The following is an 18,286-nucleotide window of genomic DNA, read 5'->3' as shown; positions in this document are numbered from 1 at the left end:
GGCCACCATATACCCTCTCTCTTGATGACTCTTAGGAGGTGAGTTTGGTTTTGTTTTGCCCTCCATGTGTGGCCTCTAGTTCTTTCTCCCAGTACTTGTTAGCCCTAATTAAATCATTGAACAGCATCAGCTCCAGATTTACATAAGAGCATTGGGAGCCTTTCCCTCGGGGATTTGTTCAGAACCCTCTGAGTCAGTTGCCCAGGGAAACAAGCTGGTGATGTCACAAGGTATCACACTTCTAGTGCTCTCTCAGGTACCTTCTGTTGAGCTTGAGCAGGGCCCGGTTCTGTAAAGTCTGCCCAGCCTAAGCACATTCTCGTCCTCTCTAAGGCAATGCAGAGACCCCCACTCTCTCCCAGCAATGTCTAAACTCAGGTATGTGGGCCATGACTACACACCTCTTCCTATGCTTCTTTGGCCACAGATCTCTTGCTATGCGTCTTTCTTCTCAGGGCACAGAAACACCCTTGTAAATGATCTGGGGCAACCCTGGGTAACCTTTGGTTCTCTAAGGTATAGATACAAAACTAAAAAAAAAAAAAAAAAAAAAAAGCCTTGGGGCTGCTCCCTGGAGGAGCAGTTTGTTACAGATTTTATAGGGCCCTAGAGACTCAGGAGCAAGATTATAATATCCTTTCCCTTTCTATTGACCTCCCTCTGTGCCATAAACATGCCCATAATCTCTCCCGTCTAGTCTATCAACCTGACCCTAATCTCTCAAGAAGTATTATTCCAACTTCCTTGTTCCGCCCAGATAAAAAGGAAAGAAGAGGATATGGCCCTGACAGTATTGATTAGAGTTCATTGGTGTTTCACAATAAGGTCCCTTAACTCCCACCCCAGCCAAACAGTGCAAAGTGCAGATCTTGCCTCCCCCACACTGCTCCTCTTCAAAACCTAAGTGTTGAAACTTATGCAAATCTGGGGATTACTTATCATTATTTAAATGAAAGCATCTGAAAACCAGCAATAATCCTGTCTCCCAAGTTTATCGGGGAGGGAGCCTATGAGAGAAGCAAAATTCAGTCTTGTTGGAACTCCCAAATCCCAGAGGGGTGTGTTTTACAGCTCTCAGGCATGCCTTATGACTCCGGCTGTGACCCGCAGAAGGACACCAGAGGAAAGCTACCCGAGTCATTCACGACTCCCTGGTCAGAGCTAGCCATGATGAGGACTTGTACCTGCATATACCACTTCCTTGTTATGAGCTGGTATATTTTTCTCAATTATTACATCTCACAAAAAGGAGGAAGAGACCAGCAGAAATCCAAAATCTTTCTCAATGGCGGACAGTGGAAGTATTTGACATTGCTAAATCTGGTAAGTCCATATGACCATACCAGGAAGCAAGCTATTTGTCTATAGAACAGTGTTTTTACACATATGACCTTTGAGTTTTATTAAATACAAAATTCCATTCTTTTTCTTCCTTCTTCATTGTCTGTGAGTTTTGGCTTTCTTTTTGACTTGATAGTTTGCTCTGAGAAACCCAGTTCAGAAGTTACCGGTTCCTATCTTTTGTGCTAATTGTTAAACACTCTTTTGAAAAGAATCATATCTTGGAGTTCTTCTCAGATGAGCTCAAATGGAAAGACTAAATTAATGGTTTCACCATGGGATTGACTACAAACACAAGCGGGATTTTGAACTTTGCTTGGGGAAATCTGTGAGGGAAGGCAGAGTGGCGTATGTTGCGTGGGAAGCACAATTTCCAATGGGGGAATGATGCCATTTTCCAGCACAGACTAACAGATTTATCTAAGAAAAGCAAACACATTTTGCCATGTTCAGATCCCACTTCAATTTTTTATAGGCTCAGGCTCCATCTTAAAGGATGAATCACTCAACCAAATGGCAAATACACATTTTCAACAATTTACCAACCAATCCTATGACTCAATTCCTTCTTGTCTCTGTAGCCCAGCTGACCATATTCTGATGAATGAAGTGTGAATGAATGGGAAAAAGTAGGTTTTTAAAAACTGTTTTGGGAGTATGTAAAAATATTAAAGTTAAAAGCTAAAAATAGTATAGCCTTTGGGGATGCTAATTAATGTTTGAGATTTTTTAACTAAAATGTAGGGTGCCATAAAAACCTCTGATTTCAGAAACTGGGCAAAATATTCCAATCCTTGGGAATCACAATCCTAAGCAGAGGTTATGCATGGTCGGGAAAAGTGACACTCTACAGTGCTAAGGAGGGGAAATTCAGATTCAAATCCAAGGGGCCTGGAGGTTCTGCTTCCTCCTCTCTGGCCACTTGCTGGCTTTTGATTTGGGCTTGAAAGATTTGAGACCTGGCAGCTCTTGTGTACTTGAAATTATCAAGGTGACTCTTTCTTTCAATCGTAGAATTTTATAAAACAAACACACAAATAAAAAACCACAAAGAAATGCTTTTTTGGAGCTAGGATAATACAGTGAAAACCTCAGCTTTGAGTATCTATTGGCTTTATATTAAAAATAGTCAACTAAGGGCCCCTGGGTGGCTCAGTCGTTAAGCGTCTGCCTTCGGCTCAGGTCATGATCCCAGGGTCCTGGGATCGAGCCCCACATCAGGCTCCCTGCTCAGCGGGAAGCTTGTTTCTCCCTTTTCCACTCCCCCTGCTTGTGTTCCCTCTTTCGCTATCTCTCTGTCGAATAAATAAATAAAACCTTTTAAAAAAATAGTCAACTAAAAGACAGGGGGTTCTGTAGCCAGGATTGATGGTGGAATCTAAACCAAATTCCAGTATGGATGTCCCACCTCACAGTAAACATGGCTGAGAACAGACTTTCCACCTACTACCATGAACCAGCTCCCTGACTTCTTCATTCTCAGTTCCATGCGCCAGAGCCCTCATATTTCCAAGAATGGAAAAAAACACTTATCTTGTCAAAGACACTATTCTTTCCTAGTAATAATCCTCTTTTCGCTTCCCTGATGAATCAGCCACCAAATCCTATGTTTTTCCTTTCCTTAGGTTCATTCCCTTCTTCCCCAATCTTACTATCCCTCTAATTATAGGCTCTTATTAATTTGTACTTGGGTGACGAGATTATCTCTTCATTGCCCTCTTATTAGCAATCCATCCGTCAACCTCTCAGATTCCAAATTCATCTTTCCAAAGCACTGGTTTTGGTTTGGTTTTGTTATAAACATCATGAGCCTGCTTGCACAGGGTGGTTCTGCTACTCAAGAAATCACAGTAGCTCCCTCCTACATTATGGAACCAATTGCAAACTCCTGACTTAAGAGCTCACCTGCCTACTCAGCCTTCAAGTCCCCCTGTCCCCAGAAAAGCTGGTCTCTTCTCCAGGAAGACCTGTGTCTTCTCCAGTGTTGGTCCCTAGGCTTCTTGCCATCACCACTCTGCCTATATTCACACCATCTTTGGATGAAAGACCTACCTGCCTCTCCACCACTTTGCCACTTTCATAGACCACCCAAAATCCCATGTTTTCCTTAGAATCTCTGCTGACCAACTCCAACCCACATTTGTTTTTCCTTTCCCTGAGTTTTTACAGCATCTCTCAGTCTCTGCTTATTTATGTATAGTATTATTTTCTTATTTCCACTTACATGTGAGTCTTTAACATTCCAATCAAACTGTAAATGGCTCTAAAACAGGAGTTTTGTCTCCTAACATTCTACATTGTATTTGCTACAGTGGCTGGCGCGGAGTGCCCCCAGAAGAAAAATTAAGCGACTTGGTATGTTGACTGCACTGACCTTCAGCGTTTTCTGCCTTCCTGAGCAGTATTATCTCTTCTGACATCTTTCGTCTCTTGAAATGAGCAGAGAGGGCCTTGCTTACCTGTGGCTGTTTCCCTTCTGGGCTCTGTTAGGTGCCATCTTGAAAGTATGACTTAATGCAAAGTTTTCTAATTGGTGAAGATGGGTTGACCATGTTTCAAAGGATCAATTTAAAGATAGATTCCAAATATGTTACTCAAGCTGAGATCCTGAGCCTTAACATTTCTCGCTCTTAAGGCCTCATGGGCTGATTTAATAGTCGTGTTTCCTAATGATTAATTGGTGTTAACTAATGATTAATTATTAGTGAATAGTTGTGTTTATAAAGGCACAGAGTCTCATAACTGGCTGTAATACTCTTAAATTTATTTTATGTAAGCTTGTTGAAGTCAGTACCCTTTCCTGCTCTCCAGGAAATTTACCCCCCTCCCTTTAAATAGCTTTAATTTTTACTTGGCTGAATATCACTTATGCCTCATTTCAAGAGCACAATCCACCTTAGTGCAGGTCAACATTCTGAGCATCCCCATTTTCTTCTTGAAGCATCCTATAGCATTCAAAGAGAAGACACACAGGATTGGTGGCAGGGGGTGGCATGGGAGGGGTGCCACTGAGAGTTGGTGACAGTGACCAATTCCTGCCCAGTGCCCAAGGAGAGTAAAGAAAAGAGAGGGGAGATCTGAGTTTTTGCCTAATGAGGGAGTATACCCACCCCAGGGAAGAGGGAGCCAATTCTCTGTTGGGAGAGAGAGGCTGTGTAGCTGCATGGTTATAAGCCTAGCTCTACTGTCATGAATTTCTGGGATGGCACCTCAGCTCTACCACCTCCAGGGTCTATGATCCTGGGCTAGGTATTTCTTTGTGTTTTGCGTTTCCAAATCTGCCAAATAGAAATAAAAGGACTGCCTCATCACAGAATGACCATGAGGAATGCATGACTCAACACGCAGGAAGCTCTCAGAATGCTGTACACACTGGATGTTGAGGAGCAAAGATAGGAGGGTGGTGATGAGCTTCTAGTTTCTCATCTTTGAGTAGAGGCCATGCAGAAGGCAAGGTGATTTAGTGGGACATGGGTTACCTCACAGCACCCTGGTTGGTGGGTTCTAGATCCAGGCAAGAGTTGCCCACCCGCCTCACTGCTCAGGTTCTCTCTCTGCAGGGTGCATGCTCCAGCTTCCCAGCCAGAGGATGGCTACTGTGGAGCCACCTTTAGCTGTACAGGTACAGCCTTCAGGCACTGGGGCCATCCTGGGAGTAGAGTTGTCAGGCTCCAGCAGAGAGCAGTGAGTCATGCCGAATGGGGATGCCCCTGAAGCTGGGTGTGGAGACATGGCAGTGCTGTGGACATCCTCAGGGTGCTCATGTCAGTTCAGGCTTCCAGTGCCTGGGACTTCCACAAATGTTGGGTCCCCTCCTCTCTATCCACTCCATTTCCATCCAGGGACTGCCCCTGACCTCAGGGAACTTAAGATAGGAGGTGGGGATGGAGGGGAATTTTAGCTACAATTTAACTTGTTGGCTTTATACAGTGTACTGGGTTTTCCTCTTTTTAAAAATAAAATTCCTCCTGAAACATTGTGCCACATAACTGGGATCTCCAGGGGAGATTCTGGGTGGCCCCTCCCCGCTTAACCAACAGAGACACGACCTTTCCCACCATTTATCATGAAGTTGCCCAAGCCTCGTGCAGTTCTGACCTCGTTCTCCTCAAGCTGTCACCCTGACAACAGCAACTTCATCACATAGGTCCTCAGAGATTGCAAAGCAGGACCGGGGGAAGAGAAATCCTTGAGGACCTTCCACTGGTCCAAACTCCAAAGCAGCTCACAAACAATGAAAAGACAGGGATCCATTTATGTTACAGGACCCACTTGGGGCCAACCTTTAATTTCCATCATCAGGCGAATACACTCATCTGTGGAACTCTTAAGCTCAACCCCTAAACTCAGGAATACACTTGACTGTCTATTCACAAAGATGCTTAAGGCCACTGTTTTCAGCTCTCAGATAGCTGAAAGGATGACAACTGATGGCAGGAAATTGTCACCACCAACACCCAAAATAAAATAGCTGTAACTTAACTGGGCAACCGTGACATTCTGGTAGGTTCTTTACACACCGTAGAGAGGTCAGTGATTGAAGATCCAGCTTCTGGAGCCGGGCTGCCTGGGGGTGAATGCTAGCTCTGCTGTTCAGTTGCTGTGTGATCTTGAGTGAGTTACCTAACATCCCTGAGCCTCAGTATCCTCATATGGAGTGGATGCCTTGGTGTGACCCCCAGATCCCCCCCATGTCCCCAGCATCAAGGTACTCGTTCCCCAGCATCAAGGTACTCGTTCCCCAGCTTTCGGGAGGAGTGTTGGCTGCTGATGATTCACAGCTGAGGTCCTGTCCCAGAAATGCCCTTAGCAGAAGGGAGCTGCCTAGACAAGGCTCAGGGCCCTCCCTGGGGTTGCTGCATCCAATGACTGGTTGATTTGGGGTAGAAAGGCCAGGCTCCAGGACAACTCTGAAGCGCCAGCTCAGCTCCACAGCTCCTTTGGGGCCCAGCTGATTCCATGCAAGGGCATTGCCTTTCATCTTTTCCTGCTGCTCTTTCCTGCTCCCCCTGCCCCCTTCCCTCCCTCTCACAGCTGTTCTGAGAGCACTCCTCAATGAACACTCTGCAGGCAGATCTAAGAATCTGCTTCTGTTTCCCAAGGAACCTGACCTACATGATGTAAAATAGTAAACATACAGAAAGGGTTCCTCCTCCTCTTTCTCCTCTCTTCTTCTTAATAAAGACACATGAGCACAGAACCCGCCCTAGCCTGTACTATGTCTAATACAGTTTCTGAGTTTCTGACACCTAACAGGCACTCTGTGAATGTTGGTTGCATGAATAAATGACCAGAACCGGGGTCTACCTGGTCAGAGTCACTTTCTAGGGAACCCCACCCCACCTGTAAGGGAGCCTACCCACAGCCTGCCCATCCTGCTGTTACTCTGAAGCCAGTGGTCAGCCGCTATGCAACCCTGGCTGAACATTCTTAGAATTCTTTTTCCAACCTGTCCTTCAGTGTTCTCTTGGTTTCTTCTCTTTTCTTTTCCCCCTCCTCTTCATGCCAGCCTATATTCTTCATATCATTTCTTCTGTGTTTTTTATCTCAGTTTTTTACTTAAGCTAAATGCACATGAATGATGCTTGAAACAGTCTATTACATATACAGTGCAGATCTATTTTAGCAAAGGCTTCCTCTACCTGCCCCCAAACTACCCTCACTGCCACAGTTACAGAAAATACTCACCACAATTAGTCTCCATTTGCTCTTTTATTCTGGAATAGTCTCCCACTGCAAGTCTTGCATCATTTCAAAGGCAAGACCTAAGAAAGTCCCAGCCTGTTCAAGTCAGGCACAGAGCTGGGCTGGGCGTTGGGTGACTTGACTCATCCAATAAGATTTGTAATGTCTTGTTCAGGAAACTTGTGGAATCTCCCTCTCTGGAATTATTTTTTAAATAGAAGAAATTCTCATTTCCTGAGATAGTCGAAGAAGGTTCTGGCTTAAAGGCAAAGAAATTAACTTGATGACTTAGAAAGGCGAAGTTTCCATCATTTCAAGATTTTTGTGAGTCTTGTGAAGACACGTGAATGTAAAAACAAAATTTCCTTTAGCTATGGTTTCTTAAATTGCACTACTTATAAAAAATGTAATTCAGCCTTCCCAGGTGGTAAATTTTTTAGCGAGCAGCAAAAACGGAAGCCAGCTAACAAACTTAGACCAGCAACATTTCAGAAAAAGGCACAAGGAACAAACAGACTTAGAAAAGAATTGGTAGAAGAGATAAATCACAGAGCTGTAGCTTGAAATAAACCCTGATCGAGATACCATCAGCTCTGCTTTCTTGGGCAGCCCAAATAGTTGAGAAATGTAAATGACAGTCATGTTGTTGTGATATTCTTCAAAGGAGGCTGGTTGTTGCCATCTTGTTTCATCACTACTGTGTTGGTCTGCTCGGACTGCCAAAGCAAAGCACCACAGGCTGGGTGACTTAAACAACAGAAATTAATTTTCTCACAGTTCCAGATGCTGAAAGTCCAAGATCAAGACGTCTGCAGGGTCGGTTTCCCCTGAAGCCCCGTCCACGGCCTGCAGATGGCCACTTTCTTCTCCCCGTGTCTTCACGTGGTCCTGCCTCATGGTGCATGTGGTCTGCATCCTAGTCTCCTCTTCTTAGAAAGACACCAGTCATACTTGATCAGGACCCACCCTGACTGACCTTGTTTTTGCATATTTACTTCTTTAAAGACCCTATTTCCACATACAACCACTGAAGGTTATAACTTCGACATAAGAATTTTGAGGGGACACAGTTCAGTCCCTGATAGCTACCATTTTCTCCCTTGACTGTTCTTTCTGGGCTTGTTTTACAAACACTTCATTGTATTGTCATCAGGGGATGAGCAGACCCATGTCGCATTGGGTGAGTTGATACTAACCTGTCCTCAGGGCCCTCCAAGAAACCTCCCCATTGAAGGAGCTCATGGCGCCTTGCCCTCCAGCTCTGCTGTGTGGCTCCTCTCTGCCCTAGTTCTGGCTTATTTCTCTTGGCAACACCCCAGCGCCTCCCTCCTGAGTTCCTTTGTGAGGGCTCCACAAATATTCCTTGTTGATACAGTTGATGGCATGTCAATGCAGATTGAGATCAGTGGGGACGAGGCTGCTCCACGTACACAGTTAGCATATACATGTGAGCGGGGCTGGGCGGTGGGGGGTGGGGGTGTGTGTGGGGAGAGGTGGAGAGGTGATTGGCAAATTTGCAGTGTGGAGAAAAGTTTTATTGTTGAAGGAGAAGCCAGGGAGGCTCTGAGTCATGTGTTCTTTCCTGCCAATCCAATTTCCACATTTTTGGGAAGAGCCAGAGAAAGTTAGGACGAGCTTGACTCATGGTGCCTCTAGGAAGCTCTTGCTAAGGAAAGTGGTCACACGGACTTCACATGCTGGGTGGAGGTAGCCTCTCCCCAAAGACGGAAAACCTGGCAGACGCTCAGTGCTCAGTACATGATTAATTGCTCTGTTGATAGAAGAGCGCAGGCCTCCGCGCCAGGGCCCAGGCCCCATGCCCGCCTTCCTAACTAAAACAGCTGCCTGCTGTGGCCTGAACAGCTGGAAGTGAAACCAGGGATGAGGTGAGAGCTGCTCTGGGGGAGTGGAAAGAGTGGAGGAGGAGGTGACTTCCTCTAACATCCATGTACAAAAGATTGCTCCAAATTCTACAGTCCGAGGGCTGAATGTCAAAAGTAGATGATGAGTATTGGGGTGGCCACCTCTTTGTGACATGTAAAACTGTTGCCCACCCCTCTCTGGAACCACCCTTCTGGCTCAAAATTTCCTCCTCCCTTCATGGACCATGGGACTCTTGTACCTTCTCGGTTTTCTACCATCTGATCATTCTTTGCTACTTTGCTGTCCCCTTGCCCCTCATGCCCTGTGGATGAGGGCGTTGCCCCTGCATTCACTTTCCACTTCTCTCTCTCTCTCTTTCTCCAAGCTCATCCCACCAGGAGGGTTCACTCCCTGGATCTTCACTGTCCCACCTCTATTGGGAAGGCCAGATCCAAATGTCCAAACAGAAGTTCCTCTACGCAACTGGTTCTCAACCTTAGCAGTCCCAGTTAAAATCACTTGGGAGAATTTTTAGAAATCCTGAAGTCCAGGCCACACCTCTTAGGAAATTAGAATCTCTGGGGGGATAGGTTGAAAATCAGGCATCAGTATTTTTCACAGTCATTTTTAATTCTCCCACCAAGAGATAGTTGCCTTTCTTCCAACCTCCCACAGTGTTTTACCTAAACTCTTCTTAGAAACCTGACTTTTGGGTGCCTGCGTGGCTCAGTTGATTGGGCATCTGCCTTTGGCTCAGGTCATGGTCCTGGAGTCCTGGGATCAAGCCCTGTGTCGAGCTCTCTGCTCAGTGGGGAGTCTGCTTCTCCCTCTCCCTCAGCTGCTCCCCCTGCTTGTACTCTCTCTCTGTCAAATAAATGATTAAAAAAAAAACAAAAGAAACCTGACTTTTTTTTTTAAGTCTGATTCAAGAACCAGACTCTGGGTTTTAAATCCCCATTTATCCACCATGAGACTTAAGGGAAGTTTGTTTATGTCTCTATGCCTCAGTTTCTTTATATGTAAAATGGGCTGGGAGAGAGCACAATAATAAGACTTACCTCATAAAGTGGTTATGAGAAATTTAAAAACCTAGATCAGAGCCTGGCACATAACAAGAAATCAATGAAAGTCTGTTATTATGGCTTTGAGTAGTCAATAGGAATTTTCAGTGATAAATTTATGTCTAATCCAGTGAGCATTTCCAGAAATTTAGCATATGTAAGGATCACCTAGGGAATTTGTTAACAAGTTGCTGGACCCCACTCCCAGAGATTCTGATTCCGTAGTCTGGGGTGGGGCTGAGGTCCTGCATTTCTCACAAGCTTTTGGGTGACATTGGTGCTGCTGGTCTGAGGACCCAGCTGGGCATATGGCTGGCCCAATTCACCTCTGGATCCTCCCTCACCCACCCCTTCAGGCTAAAGAATGGGAGGAGGCCAGCTCTGCTAGAACTTCTTTTTCCTAGAATTCAGACCTTAGAGGTCATTCCCCAATAACCAACCTGATCCAACCTGAGAGCAATGCCCTAGGTTCCAGACCTTGCCTGACTCATACTCTCAGAGCAGAGTCTTGATTGCCCCTTTTGTACCCAGAGCTTTCACGGAATAGGATGGGATCTAGTGCAAGTACAATCAAAACCAACCATAACTCTGTATTGTGACCCATGAGGCCTTCAATCAAAAGCCACAGATTTGTGCAAAACAGTAGGAATGGGCAGTTTGCCCTTAGCTGGTCTTACTTCGCTGAAAAGGGCCCTACTTCTCTTTGACCTCGCCTCCAGGACCTCGTGGTACTTAGTGGTGCACCAGAACCCCTGGTCTGCTCTATCCTTGTGGATTTAAATCACTCCCTTAGCCAGATTTTCTTTGTAAGGCCTTCAGGTACCCCCTTTCAATCAGAGAAGGACATTGGCTTCTCTCTCAGATAAGCAAGATGCCATTTTGTGAATCTCCCTCAGGAGATCACAGAGCTCCTTTGTGGCGCTCTTGACCCTGATTCCAGCTTCTTTAATGAGATTGCAGCACTGAGCATTTAACTTTTTTTTTCTTCCTGGGAAGAGGCCAGAATATGTCCACCATTGTGTCTGGCTCTTTGCCCTTGTGCTGTTTATTTGGTCTTGCCTACCTCCATGCAGCTAAGGTATCTCTCATTACATTCTCCTTTTAAGCTGACTCTTTATTTTGTTTCCATTTTAGCTCGAGTCCATTACACTAAATACTGTACACATTATTATCCTCTAAACGACTTTACTCAATCAGTTTTAGCGAGCAAGGTCAGGGCCCACTGAGCTGGAAGACCAGCCCTTGAATTGGCTCTCAACCAACATAGCCAACAGCCCCCTCCTTCTCAGATCAACATTGCTCCCAGAGGGATGGAGCTTTACGTCAGTGAAGAATGTATTAATTAAAGCAAATGAAAATGCCCTCATTTGTTGTAATGAATTTAGCTCTTGCAGGCCATTTTCTACGGGGTCGCCTGCATGGAAGATGTGCTAAAAAGAATTAAGGGGGAAAAAGACATTAAGTTCATGACCGCCTTCAGAGACCTGCTTTTTACCACGCTGGCTTTTCCGATCTCCACAGTAAGTCACAAAGATGTGTTAGTGATATAATACACATGTCCATTTGGATGAACAACATCTCTCCTGGGCAGCAAGGCTGTTCAGGTGCCTGTTATTGTGAATCAGAGCAAGTGCATTTGCATGAATGTCTTGTCTGAGGACTGCGCCTTGTTGCCCAGTGTCATCAGGAAAGAAGGCTCATTACTGACCAGAATTATCACTGCCTTCTTATCTTTGTAAAAGTTTGATTCAAGATCCTTGTGGATGTCTAATGGGGAAGTTTGAAGGATCTTTCTTAATCAAACTACAACTAAGATAGTTTTGGCTCCACCAGAGTCCTGGGAATGCAGGGTGCTGGGGAGACAGATGACTCATTTTCCCTTTTATACATCTTGTTTCACTTGCTACAATGAGCATATGTTACTTCTGCAAGTGGAAACCATAAAAAAAGGGGTGGGGAGAGGGTATGAGAACTTCAGAGTTGGCTCGTGGAAAAGACAATTGGGGAGAGAGCAAGACAGTCTGTCCAAAATAATCTAGTGTGGGGTGCACAGTGAGTACCTCACTCATTTTGCTGAATGAATGGACACTGGAAGGGGGCCCGACATACGCCAGCGACAGTGAGCGTATTTGCTGATACTGCCCACGTTTCGATGACACTGCTTCTGTTTTCATTCATTGGTTAGAATGGAAACAAACTGAGATCAAGCCTGCCGGCTGCCCAGCAGGGCCTATGCTTAGAAATGACTGCCTCCCTCAGCCTGTCGTTGTCCTGCGTCCTACAGTATTGAAACTTCAGACTTAAAAGCAAAATGAAACTGCCCAAACACTGACGAGTTCTCAGATAACAGAGCAAGTCCTGGCATTCCAGTTTTACTTCGCAGGATACCTCCTCCTCCACTCCCATACATTTAAAGACCAGGTTTTTAGTAGCAATGGAGTTTATTCTTTTTTTTTTTTTTTTTTTAGGGCTTAGAAATGGAGTCTTTGGAATTTAAGAAGATAGGAAGATTGGAAAATTAATGGTTATTTTTTCCCCCATCTCTGCATTGACTTTGTAACACAGAGGACAGACACTTTGATAAGAGAGCCAAGAGGCATGAGAGGATGAGGATCGTTCCAAAGCTCTGAGCAAGGGGGAGATGCAACTCTCATTAACTAGCTTGTGAATTATCCTGGGCGCTTGTCACTTCTGCCCTCTCCCAGTCTCCCTGCGTCCCCTTGTTATGCCTACTCAGAGGGTGGGCAAGGAAAGTGTAAGACTCAAACCACCCATGTGGCTGATCTCAGTACTCCTGGTGAAAGCTTAGACTAGAGAGGTCATTGGTTAAAATAGAATGACTTAATGGTCTGTGAATCCTGTTTATCTATATCCTCCCTGATTGCCACGAGGACGAATAATTGATCCCCAATTCTCTGGAATCCCCAGAGTGTGGACATAGCAATTCAACAGTCAGGAAGTTTGTCTTCATTTTACATTTCTATAACCTGTCTATAGGATATCTTTAAAACTGGTCTCCATTTTTATTTCTCCAAGTTTCCTTGGTTAACTTAGAAAGCTCTGATGGAAAACAGACTTAATGATGCTATTTTTGTATTTTATTTTCCAGTTTGTATTTTTGTCATTCTGGATCCTCTTTCTCTACGATCGAGAGCTCGTTTACCCTAAGGCCCTAGATGGTATCTTTCCAGTATGGTTGAATCATGCAATGGTGAGTAAAGGGCAAATTCAGTGACCATGGAAAGGCATCAGGCTCTGTACCAAGAACTCCAAAGTGCCTTATTTATGTTTCCAAACGTCTCAGTCCCCATCATCCTATTCACTCCTTTTCCATCCCATCACTATTTATTTAAAGAGCACTGTGAGGGGGCACCTGGGTGACTCAGTGAGTTGAGCATCCGACTCTTGATTTCCACTCAGGTCGTGATCTTAAGTGTTGTGAGATGGAACCCTGTGTTGGGCTCCATGCTCAGCAGGGAGTCTGCTTGAGAGTCTCCCTCTTCGTCTCCCTCTGTCCCTCCCCCTGCTCATGCACATTGGCTTGTGCTCTCTCTAAATAAATAAATAAATAGAGAGCACAGTGAGGATACAAAATGAGCAAAAACAGCTACTGTAATTGGAGTCACTGCAAGCAGAGGGGATATCTAGGCAACACTGTTTGCAAGTTGCCTCTGAAGTCATTGAAAAGACACCCAACCGTAAGGACAGGCAATTTCTTGGCAGCCGCAGTCCTGAAAGAGAAGTGACTTCAGTGAATAACATGTAATGAAATTCTGATCTAGGAAAGAAGTCAAGCCACCTTTATGAAAAATCCACCCCAACACCCAAAGAACATCTCCCAGCTCATCAGCAGCTCTTTAGCTAACACTTGATTAGGACCATTCGTTGCAAATGCACTTATTCTTTACTTGTCTCTGGAGTTATCCCCATTTGGTTTTTTATTCACGCATTTATTTTTGAGGGGCTGAATAGTAAACAGAACCTATTCTGAGAGATTCAGGTCACTGGTATCTGAATGCCAGGAACAGTGAGCTGGACAAGCCATGCTGGTACATGGTTGGCCCCATTTTGGATGAAAGAGGAGGTCTGAGTCATTGGCACTGCATGTATGCAGGACATATTCAGAGTCCTAGCTCAGCTTCTCAATATTTACAAATGCATTTCCACATTAGTGAGGAGTTTGGAAGGAGGTCTCAGATTCTGCAAAGTAAATGACATTAAAAAAAAACAGGGGACACCTCAAGGGAGAATATGAAGGTTCTTCAAGTTCACAGACTTTCTTCCACTCCTAACCCTTCCAGTTGTCTTAAAACTCACATGATTATCAGTTTGGAAAAGCAACTCCGTTAACTCTGCCCCTTCATGTGCCCTGCCCCCAGAAAAATGTACTTTCACTTTAAATATGTACTCAGTGAGTTAGTGATTATTAATTGACAAAGATACACAATTTCTGACCTAATTCAGAGTTCAGGACAAAAAACTATATATTAAATAAGTCCCACCTCTCAGGAACCCCTCCCACCACCTTCTTTTGGTCAAACCACCTCCTCACCTTCCCAAATTCCCATTAACATTAATCTGAGACACCCATGTAGGAAATATTCCTGATTTTTAATGGCACTATATACTGTGCTAAGCCTGTTCTTCAAACATGAGCTCATTTAATTCCCACAACTTTCCTTAGATGACAACCATATCCTGATTTTTATAAATTAGAAAAAAATAAAAGGTTCAGAGAGGTTAAGCAATTTCCCTAGGGGCTACCAAGCTCATAAATGGGACAGCTGGATTTAAGACTAACTCACTCTTCCTTGCTTTTTGTTACAATAAGTGCAAAATCTGTGACTTGATCTGGTTTCATAATTCACCAGGCAATCAAAAAGGATGTCACTCTGCTTGATTAACATAGCAAACTGAGAATTCTCACTTAAAAAAAAAGAAATCCAGAATCCCCATCTGTATGGTAATAAGCCAAAACTTGACTTAAGAAAATGAAGTGATTTGGGACAAGTGACTGAGCTAGATGTTACTAAAATGAAAAGGCAAGAGTGTAGGAAGTGTCTTTAATTTGGAGCCAAACACATATATTGAACACCTTTTTCATGGCTTTGTGAGCTTATGTAGAAGTCCTCTTACAACCATTACAAGCTTGCTACCTCTTTGGGGTTCCATTTTCCACATAGACATGAAGTTGGATTTCTTCCAAACCCTTGCAATGGCAATGCCTGGCATTTGTGACCTTGCTAAACAGCCATATGGACTTTTGGTAATTTTGGAAGCAGATAATTGGATAATGTACAACATATCCGTAAACTAATTAAGGCAGATATTGTACAACAGGGGTCTTAAGATTATTTTGTGCCTTCACAGTGGGAGTTTCTGTTGACCCTGCTCCTTGTCCTATGGTCAATCAATTAGGCTTAACCTTAGAGAGCTTTAGAGAGAAAGGGCCGAGTCCACGGAGGAATGATACCGGTAACAAAGAGAGGAGAGGGGGAAGGAAACTGCCTTGGGTCAGACACAGACTCTTCTGTTTTCTGTTCATTTAATTGGAGAAACTCCCAACAGAGCCATTATGGAAAAATGTTGGCATCAGCAAAACCAGCATTGGGTATCCCTAATGTGGTCACCTCCAAACTTCCATGCTTCCTTGTGTTCTGCTCCAAACCCAAGATCTTCAAGACTGCATCTCATGCCTCTTTCTCAGATCATGTCCCTTAGTCTGGACTTTTTTTGCCCTTACTATTGAATCCCCCTGATCGGTTGCCTCGAGGAATGCTCTCTGCTAATTTCTCAGATACCAGTATGAATGAATATGGAAATGACTATTACTGGGTCAGTTTGTCAACTCTACGTGCTAACAGTGTCCTTCCATGACAATCCAAAGGAGTGAGTACCTGGAAACCACCATTGTGACGGTCAGAGTGATGGTGGGGGGTCAGCCTGGACACTTCATACTAGTTGCCTCCATACGTGGCTGGCCCTGATCTAAAGGGAATCACCCCCTTTTCTCTTCCACAGTATAAGGATTATTGCTGTACATAACCAGTTGCATGCTTTCCTGAAAGATTCTTTCATTCCAAACAGTACTTATGTTTGCTATTCTAGCTTTAGCTTTGGAATATTTTTCCCGTTGCCATCTGCGATGCTGCCCTGGATTTAATGAGTAGTATTTGTCAAATTAAGAAATAACACTCCCCTTTGCCACAGTGTGGTTCTAACTCCTTAATGATTCATCAGGTCTTTGGAATCCTCCCAGCCCGATCCTTCTAGCTCATTGGAGACTCATTATTGAAGTAAGGCCATTCAAAGTTGACTGTCATCTCTAATGGACATTTTTCTACCGGTGCTTTTTATTCAAACCAAATAGTAACATCAGTGAGATATTTGTATTCACCATTGACAGGCTGCCACTGGCTGGTGCCCTAAGAACTCCCATTAGAGCCAGGCTGTCTTATTTAAAGTAGATCAACCTGCCTCTTTCATGGCTAAGCGTTCTCAAATCTTCATGAAAGAAGAAGAAGAACAGCAAACTGTTCTTCCAGGTTTCGCCAGGAAAACATTAACTCCCCAGGTCTTATCTAAATGACTACTAAAGATAGAATGAGAGCACACAGACTTAAATAGCAGGAAGAGGACTCAGTAACTGAGGAAACCATCAGATCCTAACCTGAAGGGAGCTAGGGAACTTATTTCTCTGGAAACCAACCTAAATTGTTCAGGTAGCCACCGGGGAGAGTTGAAATAGATCAGAGAACCCCCTCAGAGCCCCTCTACATTTTAAAATAGTACACAGTTATTGAGAACGTGTGTGCAAGCACTTTATAAAGTATTAAGGATGGTGTAGATATGTTATCATCATATAAAACTCTCAATGCATGGTCACAGAATTTTAGAACTGATAAAGCTTTCATCGATATTAAAGGAAGTTTCAAAATAACCTGCTTTCAAGAGACAGGCCTTACTTCGGCTCTTTACCTTGGAGCAAGTGCCAGATAGATTTAGCGTCTTACTTATTTCACACATTGTCATTTACTCATTTGAAAAAATGATTAAGTACCAACTGTGTGTGTAGCACCATGGTCAATATTTGACAAAGCTTTTGATTTGGTTAAATCTTAAATCTGGTTGAGCCTAGTATATACACACAAAGGTGAAATAATAAAATAATAGTTAATACTAATAGAAGACATCACCATATGAGGTGTCAAGCCACGGTGTGTAATTATTGCCAAATGAAAGACGTGGTCAGGAAGAGGGCTTCTATGTCCCCTGTGTCCTGGCCTGGTTTTGACCGACAGGTGTGTTATGACTAAACAATCTAGAAGGCCTTTGGGCTCTCTCTGGGGGTGTGCTGGGGAGTCATAATGTCAAGACAGGGCAACTCTATACCTTTCAGTTTCTTACTCATTCATAGCATGCAAGATGTTGTCTCTCCCTAAATTCAGACCCAATCTCAGATTTTTCTCTCCCACTCATAAGCCTGCTGTGACATAGTTGGGCTGCTAAGTAGAGGTAGGTGAACTCTGATGAGTAAAGAAGGTCATCTGTGGGCACGTCCATTCCAAAGGGCCACCCTTTGTCATCATAAGTTACCACCCCATCCCCCATGCCTTCCTGATTCCTCACCCCACCATTTCTCTGAGCAGAGGAGATCCACAATCTAGGTATCTATGTGTAGCTCAGTGTTTTTCAGCCTTTGGGAATAGATCTTTTTGTGTATCAGGAAATCTATGAGTCTATAGATTCCATTTATGGGACTCAGGTTAAGACCTCCTGAGTAACTGAGCATATACTTGAAAAGAGGACTCCCAGATGATTTTAATGCTCAGTTCAAATCTAAAAGACAAAATAAAGAATTATTCATTTTTAAAAAGCCATTATGATATACATAGAGCTGTTTTCATCTCTATGGGGAGATAAGAGAATAAGAGAAATCTCTGTGGAGTGATAAGAGAAATGATCAACTCTCCTTGGGGGCAACCTGAACAATTTAGGTTGGTTTCTGAACCTCAAGAAGCTTAAACTATAGATATTTTATATCTAATCTTTTATATATATATGTATTGATAGATAAATATATAGATAGATAGGTATATCATACACATATATATATTTCCACTCAGTCTTTTAACTTATTAAAAGCAGAGGCTGTGTTATGCAGCATCTTTGAGAGAACATTTGTGGCAGTAAAAAAATACAAACACAATCCCCCCCCTCCAGTTATTATTCCCCAGAAAGTCCACATCTGAAAAAAAAGAGGGACCTGGTCAAGGTTCCCACGGGAGACTCCACCTCCCATCCACCTCTGTTTCCCCAGGACATAAGATACCAGC

The 18,286-nt window shown here is 43.9% G+C and overlaps 1 protein-coding gene across 1 annotated transcript in view; it reads left to right on the top strand.

Moving 5' to 3' along the window:
• Positions 1-911: 911 nt before the first annotated feature.
• LOC110586754 (androgen dependent TFPI regulating protein) overlaps positions 912-18,286 on the top strand; it is a 58,255-nt gene continuing 40,880 nt past the window's right edge. Inside the window, exons 1-3 of the mRNA XM_021697050.1 lie at positions 912-1,323; positions 11,336-11,470; positions 13,060-13,161. Of these exons, the coding sequence (XP_021552725.1) occupies positions 1,081-1,323; positions 11,336-11,470; positions 13,060-13,161 (480 nt within the window). The 5' untranslated portion in view covers positions 912-1,080. The remainder of the gene's footprint in view (positions 1,324-11,335; positions 11,471-13,059; positions 13,162-18,286) is intronic.

Source organism: Neomonachus schauinslandi, chromosome 8 (genome assembly GCF_002201575.2).
Source record: "Neomonachus schauinslandi chromosome 8, ASM220157v2, whole genome shotgun sequence".
NCBI lineage: Eukaryota > Metazoa > Chordata > Mammalia > Carnivora > Phocidae > Neomonachus > Neomonachus schauinslandi.
The sequence above is the reverse complement of the archived record's forward strand: the minus strand, read 5'-3'. Positions and strand labels throughout refer to the sequence as shown.